An 11739-nucleotide genomic window follows, 5' to 3' on the forward strand; every position below is an offset into this window, starting at 1 on the left:
ACAGAGAAGTGGATTGTGACTTTGTGTCAAATGGAGAGAGAAATAAAAGAGATAAGATATAAGACAATCAGATCCTGCAAAATAAAAATGAGCAATGAAAGAAATAAAATTCAATGCATCAGGAAATTATTCTAATCTCCCTAGTAAAAATGTAGGATACTGCTTTAGCCAAAATTGGAATGTAACAGTAGAAAGATGTCTATTGAGGAACTCCTGGATTTTGCTTCTGTTCTTTTGTTTGTGGTCAATCTTGCAGTAGTATGAGACTTTTAAAATTGTGTACATAACATAGTTCATTAAAATAGAAGTTGAGCCTGTTGGTATAAGCCTGCATGTACTCAGTGATGCTTAGCAGGCCAGTGCAGGAAGCTCACAAATTCACAGAATTCACTGAGCTACAGGGAGACTTTTCAGTAGTCTGGACCACTTAGCAAGAGCCTGTCAGAAAATAAGAAGGCAATATTAAAGAGAAACTGGCTGAATTACTCAGTGGTACAGTCCTTAGGTCACACACCTAAGACCCTGAGTTTTATGATTTATGTTAGGTTGCTGAAATAGAATCCATAAATTGTTGTGTGCAAAAGCCTGATTAACAAATAGGATTTATAAAATTATTGCATTTTGAAAATGTATGCCTTTACGTATTTGCAATACTATGTGTATGTCTACAAACGTGAATAAAAAGAAAAAATGTTGAAAATTAGATCAAAGTGTTCACTTTAGAATATTGGAATGTAGCTAATTTTCATTACTTTAAAATATTATACATTGGGGCTGGAGAAATGAGTTAGCAGTTAAGAGCCCTTGCTCTTTGTGGAAAACCCGGGTTCAGTTCTCATCATTCACACGGCAGCTCACAACCTCCTGTAACTCCAGTACCAGTGGCCCTGATGCCATCTGCTGGCTACCACCGCACTGCATGAAAGTAATGCACACACATAAATACAATTACTCACACATATAAGACAAAAATAAATCTCTAAATTAGGATCAGCACACTCCATCGGGAATATAAACCATTTCCCATGTCATCCTAGAGAGTAGAGAGTTTTCTGCATGTTGGGAAGAATGAACAACTGGACAGGTTTCTCCAGTGTTAAAACAAAATAAGTTATGGGTTTTCAACAGTGTCTGCGTTTATTGCTTTCTCACAATATCTACCCATTTACTAAACCAACAGCTCGTGAAGCAGCTCCACCTGTACTGCCTGAATACATTTATCCAGTCTCGGGCACTGGCTGTGGAATTTCCGGAAATGATGTCTGAGGTTATTGCTGCACAGCTGCCCAAGATCCTGGCGGGCATGGTGAAGCCTCTCCTCTTTCATAAAAAGTGATGTCTTTGCCTTGTTTGCTTTACAAAAATTGAATCTTGTGGTATGTCTGTTTTGTCTTGGTAGGATGGTCATGTCTTGTGTCTTTATAATGTCCTTCCAGCCATCCATGTATACATATAATCCTGTGTCGATTTATGAGAAACCCTGGGAAATTCTGATTTTCCTCTGTAATGCCTAAGTAGAGTTTTGAAAGTGTTTCATGTACCCCTATTTTAGTTGAAAGTTTATTTAGGTAAAAAAGGACTAAAATTTATTGTATATGTAACTATATCTCATCTGTATTATTTCATACTTTTCAGGTGAGAATTTGTAACTTTTACACCTAACAGTTAACCAATCTCCCAAAGAGAGGAAAGTACCCCAACCCTTAACAATAAATCATACGTGCCACTACTGGGTAGTTGGTGGTCTCCCCAAACCGAACCTTTAAAATGGTAGTTGAGGATGGAACCTTTCTGTGAGAAAATTCATAACCTGAATTTTCTCAAATTTTCAAAGAAGTTTTAGTGCAGAAAAAGGAAAAAGAAAAAGAAAAAAGAAAATAAATGAAACAGGAAAACAGAAAGGGAGCTGGAGCTGGTTCACGTTTGTGAAACTAGGCAAACTGTGGTTGGAAGCAGACCTATGACAGAGGTATTGCTTAGCCAGCAGCTGTGCACTGCTGAGGGAGAAGATGCCTTCTAATACGGCCCTATGAATGTCAGGAATCAGGAGCTCTCTTCTCTCATGGGAATCCGCAGTGTTGGCTGACCTTGCAGACTCAGTCGCCCTTGGTAGGTCCGTGTCCTTGCCAACATGAGGGCGTCTTTCCTCCAATCCTTCCTTTGCCCATCTCTTCTTATTAACATTTTATCAAACAGGCCTTGAAGGCAAGAAGAGAAAACGTGAGGAAGTAGGTCTGAGGGAAGGGGTACACACCTTTACTTTCTTGGGAATAATGTTCTTTTTTAGGGAAATGTAGGAAGTGAATCTCAGGTGGGAATGCTTTTAGTGCCTCTCTCTGAATCTGAAAGAGATGATTTAGAAATAGACCAATCTCAGGTGGAAAAGTTTTGAGTGCCTATGCCCCAATTCCGAGTGAGTTGCTTCAGGAAATCCTAGATACTTGCTTGAAATAATGCAACCAGGTTCAGTGATAATAAAACACACAATTCACTTTGTCATTTGTACTTAAAATTTTCATTTGAAAGAGACAATAGTTCTTTACTGAAATTAATTACTGGGCATCTGCTAGTTTAAAAAAAGCTCTCACGTGTATACATGCCAAGTTCACACAAGTGGTAAGTTCACTAAACGTCAGTTACTGTTTGCTTTGATTAAATCATTAATATCAGTTGAGTCATATTATATATATTTAATATATACATATATGTATATATACAATAATTTCTCTAAATTAACAATAAATTCTCTAAATTACGAAAAAAGAACTGGCTATGGCGTATCCATAAACAATAAGTTTCTTAGTACATTTAGAAGAGAGATTAAAATAAAGATCAATCAGGACTCTTGACTTTGTTCATTTCGTGCATGAGGAAATCATACTGGCTTAGCGGCTGCACAGCACCTTGGTCAGAGCAGCCAGCCAAAGCTTCACCCAGGTACTGCAGCCATCAGCTTTAGTAAAGAGACTGCTCTTCCTCACTGGTCTGCATGGCTTCTTCTGCAATGTGTCTTAGGTACACTAACCTTGACTGGTTCTTCATAACCCCACAGATGTATGCCCAGTCTCTCTTCACCTTTCAGGCCAAGGATCTGATTCTGCTATTTCCTCACTGAAGCCTGTTCAGGGACTTCCGCTCAGCCATTGTCTACACATCAGAATTTCCAAATGGACTTTGAAAGCGCAGGCGCGCGCACACACACACTTTTATTTTTTTATTCTTTTGAATCTTGGTCTACATTCTTAAAAGTTGCCCTTTAATTTGTCAACTTACTATATGCTGCTATTACGTTCCTTTGTTGGCCAGAATTTCTCCACTCTCACTCTTGAGCCAGGTGCGTGTCAACCTTCAAGACCTGTATTGCTTCTGTAGAGTCTTCCTCAGTCGGCCGCACAGTGATTCGAGTGCTATTATTGAGTGCCCTGTGTTTGTCTGAATTACAGTAATACCTAGCTGCACCGCTCAGATGGTTCATAGGTCTATGGGCTGTGATGAGGAAAGACCGTATGTTTCTTGGCAGAGAGTGGACTTTACATTTGTTCCCTTGCTGTGACTTCCCCAATCACATTAAGAAACTTCCCATGACTTTCTCACACACTTTACCTGCAGCTTTGTTTCTCTTTATTTCTAATCTGTGTTTTCCCTATCCTGTGATAGCTTGCCTTTTCTTAACAACAACATGGTAACATATTTTATATGTATTTAGAACAATAATCTGTTTTCTGTTCTAAACTTTACAACAGAATGAATGGAATAATATTTCCTTCCCTATAAAAGATTCTACAAATAGTTAAGTACTCTTCCATTGTTTTTTATATTGCAAATACCAATGTAAAATTATCCCATTATTTCTGATTTTATTGAACAAATATTTTTGAGTCCCTACTATTAGTGTAGGAAAATATGTTAACAAGATTAAATAGAACCTGGAGCTAGAGGAAAATTATGTGTAACTCAGAAAAGGGACATCCCAGGAGTAGTGTAAATCTAGTGATGCTAAATAGAAGGCCATCAGATACTTACGAGATATATGAGTTTCATTCTTCACATTTGATATGGGCAAGGCATTATTTATGTACAATTTGAATGGGATAAATTCCAGAAAAGGATAGTATTTTTTAATTAATAATTATATAATCTAGGCTACTGTCAGCAATTTATTTGCTTTAAATTGGCATATGCATTGCTTTATTGGAAAAGTCTTCAACACCATTTTCCACAAATATAATCACAATAAAAATATTTTTAAGATCTGCCATATAGAATACTTAGGTAAAATTTTCTTTTGAGGCCAGTGTATGAACTGTGAGAGATTGGTGAATGAATGTAGCCAAGGTCAATGTCATGAGTTCTTTTCCTCAAGTAACAGCCCTCGGAACTCTGGATGCAGTCCTTATCAAGTCCTTTTTCCACTGAATTGAAGCACTGACTGGCTAATAGTTCCCATTGTCTACAGCACAGCCTCAATTCAAGCTATTGAGAATTTCATAATTTATTTCAGCTAAGCCCTGTTGTCTTCAGGACTGGGTTTTATTATGGCCCTTGTTTTGCAACTGCCTAAAAATATTTGATATTCTTGATCTTGATCGCCATCATAGTTTAGATGTCTAAACACCAGGATTTACTATTTAAGGCTAAGCTTAGAAAGAAAAACATTCCCAGAAGAACACGACATGACCAAGTGGAAGTTACCTCATCGCAGAGTCTTTTCTCTACCATTTCAGCTATGACGACTCCATTCCTATCTAGTCATCGTAACCTTTATCTCCATCCTGCGGGTCATGTTCTGTGGGCTGCTCTAGAGGAAATTACAGCAGAAGAACACAGGCTCTATATCATGAAATACTTGAATGTTACTGAAGCAGATTTTGTACTTAATGACAGATTTCCTTTACAAAGGTTAGAAAAATTATTTGTGTCTCAAAAGATGATTGTGGACAGTATCAATTATTTTGTGCAACTATTTTGTTTCCAGTGTTTAAAAACATGGCACCTTAGTTAGGCCATACTTTTTCATTGTACTTTTTGACACTGAACCTTAACTTTTACTCCTGTACAGGTATGAAATAAAATATTTTTTACGTAGCCATGGTGCATCAGCTTGTAGCTTCTAACTTATTTCCAACTAAGTGATGAACTTAATGATGTATATAAAGGGCTAACCTAGTACTATGCCCTCTTCTTGGTCATTTGCTGGCTACATGAGTGTAAGCTAGTGCTACATCATTAAACCTTACCCAACTCCTTTGCAATTAATAGGCACAGGGTATATATCTGCATACATACACACACACGTTCAGAAATGTCAATTTCTATAATTCCATCTTCAGCATGCCATAGTTTTGGTGATAATTTTATCAAACCAAATGCTTTCTATAGCAAAATCAGGGGTCTGGAAAATCTAATTGTTTTCCTTCTCCCACTGTTTACTATGAAATATTTCACTTAATTTGAAATGTATTTTTTTTTCTGAAAAAATATAGTCTTTTGAATTTAGGTCCTATTTCATAAGAATTTTTACATTTCTCAATAACTCTTTAAAATCCAGACAGCTTAATTTGAACACAGCTCTATATATGCTCTATACTCTTGTCATGGGTTGAATTCCATCTATAACATTTGACAATGGGCTCTAAAACTCATGATAAAATCAATTCCCCGAACAGCATTGTTATTTGATAATGCTAAGGATCTCCCTACCTGCTTGATCTGATGGCTTTAATTCCTTTGATAACTACTACACCTTCAGATTTTGCTATGAATACATAGACATTAGCATAATTTCTATTTGCCCTTATCAATCAGATAGCAGGATGAAATATGAATCCTTTAAATGTCTTCAAAACTCCATAGCCTAATATATAAGAAGCACTCAAGACTTGAAAATATGTTTTCACAATTAAAGATACTGTGGGTTCTTTTTTTTTTTTACCCCGTCATTCAGCAACCCCTCCCCAGAGGCTAGAGAGAGCTGGACAGGGGGTAGACTCCAGGGAAGGCATAGCTTTCTCTGTCCTATGATCCACCTCTTAAATTTAGGAAACATCTTCACCTTTTATATTCCTAAAGTAATTCAAAGACAAATACTCTAGAAAAATGTGTAAACTCTCATGTTGCTTGCATGCACTAGACTAGATCACGGCATAATTTTCATTAGCCGAAGATCGCCAGGGCTCTGTGATGTTGCCACTGTCTTTATTTGAGGTTGGGCACCAAGCACAATGTCTGCCTCTACCTTCAGCCTGCCACTTCTTTAGCATAACAATATTTTACACACCCTGGCCTTTAAAGTCAAAACAAGTAGAGGGCCATAGAGCAGCTAATTGTCCACCCACAGAATGAAATACACAGTCCAATATAAATTACACTCCACATCGTGATGTGAACCAAGGTGAGCAAGACCTAAACCATCAGATTCAGGTTAGACTAAGGGGGAAAGTCCTGCAGACTACCAGGCTCCTGGACCACCCGTCTCCAATGTTAGGTCTTCAAAACTAATGGTAAATGCTATGTGTGTTGATCCCTTCCTGGAACCCCAGGACTGTGTAGGCTGAGGCAGGATTGCGCAATCTGGACCGGCCTGGCCACACAGACTTTGTCTCAATTTTTAAAATATAAAGCAAAGAGTAGTTTCCTTTCATTATTTATCCTTCCCTTCCCTGGGAGAATTTACGCATTTATGGGGCACTGATGATGAGTTAAACAGCAGTAACAGCCCGACTGCTGCAAAGGGAGGAAAATAGGACCGCTCCTCCTTAGTGTGGGCAGCATTCCAAAGCCTAGCCAGGGCTGGAGGCTGCACCCAGGCTCATCCAAGCTCCACGCAGCTGGGGAGTCTGGAAAACCTTAGCAGGATTGCTGGATGGGTCCCAGAATGTCAGCCTCATGTTCGATTTACTGGCTCTGGTTGCCTTGTGTCACGCTGACCTTATTGTTAAACACAGGTTTGTTTGCCTTCTTACGACTCTTGGCAAAATGGGGAGTGCATTATTTTTAAGCTGGGTGAAAGCTTTCAACTGACAGGGCACTTTCGGAGAAATGTGGAGAGGGCAGCCATGGAGGGCCACTCTGCAGCCCTTCCGGGAAGCTGAGCCAGGCTATCAACTCTCTGGTGCGACACTGGCAGCATGGCCTATATTTACAGATATAAGTAAAATATATAAGCAGCATTTTAAATAGTTTTCAGGAATACATTGTAGCTTACTTTTTAACTGCCTTTTGAAATTACTCATCAACCCCAACTGTAGCCAACTTTTCAAACACTATTTTAAATAAGACCCATTTAAATATGATTTTTCTCTTGCTGGGTCCATATGAAGCTTAGCACATCTTTGTCTATGATGGCTATTTTTCTTTGAATTTTTATTATTAGTTATTTTAACCAGCAGAAGCTTAAAGTATTTTGTCATTGAAGGTAACTTTTGCTATCCTCCTTGCCCTAATTTGGTTTTGAAGTGTTTGTTCAACAAACTGTGTTTCTATTACTAAACAACTGTTCTGTTTGTTTTCTTAAAGTCTTACTCAAATACATCCCAATTAGAGCTGCTGAGCCATGCAAAAACACACTCAGTGTGTGTATGGACTTAATTTGATAAACACAAATTTAAACTTTTTAAAGTAGGAAAACAACCAGTGACCTTCTGTCATAGCATTCCTGATCTGGGCTGGCAGTTAGAGATTTGAGGTCAGTGAACATCAGAGAGCGTTAGCTTTTCTTCCTCCTAGACCTCTGTGACTTATAAGAGAGACAGAGAGGAAAATGTATGTGAATTAACACCAGCATACCCCATAGCTGTCAAAGGTGCACTCCGCTCCTCCTCGGTGGGGCAGAAAGTCCTCCAGAATTTCACATGGTAAACAGCAGAAAAGTTCCATGGGTTGCCTCCTGTACTCATCATTTTCATCACTATTGTATTGTCTTCTGACACAAATGTTATGTTTATTATAACTCTTCTGGGGTGCTCGTATTCCCAGGAAAAATCAGAGTTGTCAGGCCTCTATTTTTAAAGTACTTCTAAAGAATAGAAATTTTCATTTTTATTTTTCTAAATCGATGCTTTGAAACAGACAGAGGGAACAGGCGAGGGCTGAGAAGGAGGAGTATTGCTTCCCAGGTCAGTTCGGAAGTTCCCTGACTTGAAAGTAAATATTGTCCCCTTGGTTATTGAACAACATTCATGGAAGGATGATGCAAACCCCGAAAGGTGATGTTCTGCGCTGTGTAAGAGCTGTTCGAAGAACTGCCAGCCATTATCCTAACACAAAGCTAAATATGCTCAGAGCTTGCTTAAGAAGTCTCTCACTGTTCTAACTTGAGGCTATATAGTTTAGGAGGAAAGTCACCAGTCCATCTATGTATGAACTAACTGAGTTTTCTAAGATCTTAACTTCCTACTTAAAAGAGAGAAGAAAATGGCTAGAAGCAAATTATCTACTTCAACTCCCAAAGTTAATCAAAGCACCACTTTTCTCTGAAACTGCCAGCTTTCTAACGACTTTATATCAGTGCATCATTGCCAGTTCTGCTATCTGTGTCAGTATAGGAAAAACCAAAATGGTGTTGGTGGTGATTGTGACGATGACGGTGACGTTGAAAAGTGTTACGTCGGGCATCATCTTGTTCTCAACTGCAAGCAGCGAGGAACTGCTGGATTCTGGCAGTGACCTCTTCCATGAGGTACAGATGGATAGAAAGGACAGACAGATGATTTGACAGCTGGGTATCTCTGTGAATGAGAGGGTGGAAAACACACAGGAAACTCTTAGACTAGCTGAGTCCAAGTGGGCCGAGATATCCCGTAAAACATTGTGTGTGAAGTGGTTGAGCTTAGCATGCAGACAAGAAGAAAGGAAGACTACTCCAACTTGTTAACAGTAGGAGGCACAAGGGAAAGAGAAAAGCGCACACATATGGTGCTGACAGAGAGCATGGAACCAAAGCTGAGGATGAGACTCGGGATGAAATCTAAGTCCCAAACATCTGTGGCCTTTGTCTACCATATTATCATAAGAAGACATGATTCCATGTGAGCAAGAACACAGCATCCTCTGTGTGAGTGTACAAGAGAATTCCCTTCTGCAATAAAGATGGCGGGAGGGGCTCTTCCTGTAGGCAGGGAGCATGTTTTGAAGGGAGTTGAAATATTCTCTGAAATGATGGGTCATAAACATGAAGAGCTACGGGTGATTATGACCTCTTTAATTTTCCAGAAGGGTTTACAAGACATAACAGAGAGGATCTGACACAATGACGAAAGAGATGAACACACCAGATAAAGTTCTGGACGGGAGACCAGATGCCTCATTGTTTGCCTTCTGGGTTGAAACTGAAATTCCTCATCAAGAAAGAAGATAAAAACTAAGAAACTTAAGTTTTACTAACTGCTAGAAACCAAATGAGTACCCCAACAAACTGTACCCTTCTCCAACATCCCCACCCACCATTTTGAATACCTGCGACCTCAAAGTACCAGTCTAGGAACTTAAAGAGAGCCAAGATAGCTGCAAACTCAGCTAATGAGAAGTAGGGACACTGGGCTGCAGACAAATACAAAACAAACATGTCCAGTGAGTAGCTACCTCTTCAGGTGCCCCATCCAGTACCGTGGCAGTATAGAACAGGAATAAAAAGATTAAATACAGAAGAAACATGTCCAGTGAGTAGCTAACTCTTCAGGTGCCCCATCCAGTACCGTGGCAGTATAGAACAGGAATAGAGAGATTAAATACCTGTTCAGGGTTTTGTCTCATGAACCGTCTAAGGAGAATGGCATAGGTGATGAGGAAGAAGCAGATGGAAATAGTCTGGGAAGTAAACTTGATAGTTAAGGTCTAGTTGTCTCTTTTAGTTCAATAGGGCACTGGTTACCTCACTCGGTTCTTATCAAGGCCTCACCATCCACCTATTCACATGAATGAGAGAGCAACAAGGAGGGTGAGCAGTTTCTTACGTGCATGGTGGCAGTGGGTATTGGAGCCTCCCGGCCATTCTTCTGGCACTTCTTCATGTCGTCGCAATTGCAAAGGTGTCATCTCCCGCAGACATCTATGGATGCCTTGTAAACTCATTGGTTCTCTGCTCCAGCACAGCAGAGCATTTTGACTACTGACATGCTACTTTCTAATCTTTGCTAGCTGAACAGATTTCTCCTACATGAACTGGTTTCCCTACCTGGCCTCTTCCATAGGGTCACTTTGTTCTTTGAAGAGAACTGTGGCTTTTGCTACCTGCCGTGACCTCCCCCTGCTGGCGCTAGTCAGAGCATAGGCTTCTCTGAGACATTGCAGTCTATACAACTTGAGTGAACCCTAGTCACTATGTTCATAAACTACTGCCTTGTCTAGATTATCTGTGGACCACATTGTCTTCTTCAAGAGACATCTGACATTCTTGCCACACCTACGGCCGCTTCTTCTCTTTCGCTTCCTGTCAGTTGCAGGTTTCTGGATCTGAGGTGAATTCTTGTCTTATTCTTTAAGAGCTACCTGTGATCAAGCTTAGCTTTGTTTGTTTGATTTTGAGACAGGGTCTTACTATGTAGCCCTGGCTGTCCTAGAACTCACCATGCACACCAGGCTGGCCTCGAACTCAGAGATCCATCTGTCTCTTCCTCCTGAGTGTGGATTTAAAGTTGTAAGTTACCATGCCCAGCATGCAACTCAAGGTCTATATGTGTGACACTTAGGGGACTATTTTTCTTTTAGAAAGTCTTGCTCTGGTCTACTCAAAGACCAACCCAGGAAGTCAGAAGATGAACACTGACATTCTTTAAGCATTTCTCCGCTAGTGTGTTGAGTAGGACCAATATCAAAAGGCCCAACACTCATCAATGCCCTTCAATAAGCGTATGCTGGGCAGTTCTTTGGGAATTTCTACTGAAGATGTCTATCAAGAACATGAAACGCCCCCTTCATCTGCAGTGTCCATCAGCTTTCCTCCCATGGGTGCTGGGATGCATGGAGCTGTGAAAGGCAGTGGCTGTGGGCAGAACCTACCACACCCCCTTTTAATCTAATGTTCTCTGCTTCCCTTGGGATAATTTCACTGCTTTGAATGCCGACTTTCACAGTTCAAGCTGAAGTTGCTGAAAGGCTCTGAGAACTAGACTCTTCCATGATGGTAAAGCTAGTGTTCACGGCTGCCCAGGCAGAGAAAGTCATCATGCGCTGTCGTGCCCAGGCTCTTCTCTGATCTTTTTGCTACTGCCCTGTTTTAAGTAAACAGTAGGCCCCTTATAATACTATTCAGTACACTTAGATATTTAGTCTCACGTCCTTAAGAAAAGTTATACAAATGTGGCTTCTAATTTCTGAGTGGGAAAGAAAATATTTTGAAATTTATTGGCAGTTGAGGGGGTTTACTAGGAAGGGAAAGCTATGCCCCCATCTGTGAACCCTGGCACTGTTTCCCTGAAAATGGCCAGTAAATGAAAGTAAAAACTGTGCAATCAGCACCAGCATCATCAGGCACTTCTTTCCGCCTATTAGGAAGAATCACACCGCAGCTCTGCCAGGAGTGTGGACTTCAGAGGAAACCTTTGTGATCTCTCAGGAAAGTTAAGTCAGTCTATCCGCCTTGAGTGGAGTCTGGGGCTCAACAAGCTCGGCTTTGAAATGAATCTTTAGATGAATTGTTTTTAAAAACAGCATTGGAAATTTAAATGATTCCTAGTGTAATAGCATGCAATGACAAGGAATAAACTCTGTGTAAGTGAATTGAAACAGCCAAGCCTCACTGTA

General features: G+C 40.1%; 1 protein-coding gene across 1 annotated transcript in view; it reads left to right on the forward strand.

Moving 5' to 3' along the window:
* The window catches only part of Pgr (progesterone receptor), a 61699-nt gene extending 56653 nt beyond the window's left edge, over positions 1–5046 (forward strand). The window contains exon 8 of the mRNA XM_041657645.1: positions 1181–5046. Within this exon, the coding sequence (XP_041513579.1) occupies positions 1181–1336 (156 nt within the window). The 3' untranslated portion in view covers positions 1337–5046. The remainder of the gene's footprint in view (positions 1–1180) is intronic.
* The last annotated feature ends 6693 nt before the right edge of the window (positions 5047–11739 follow it).

The sequence above is a fragment of the Microtus oregoni genome, unplaced genomic scaffold (genome assembly GCF_018167655.1).
Source record: "Microtus oregoni isolate MIOR12 unplaced genomic scaffold, Mior012 000008F_ref0000371, whole genome shotgun sequence".
Taxonomy (NCBI): domain Eukaryota; kingdom Metazoa; phylum Chordata; class Mammalia; order Rodentia; family Cricetidae; genus Microtus; species Microtus oregoni.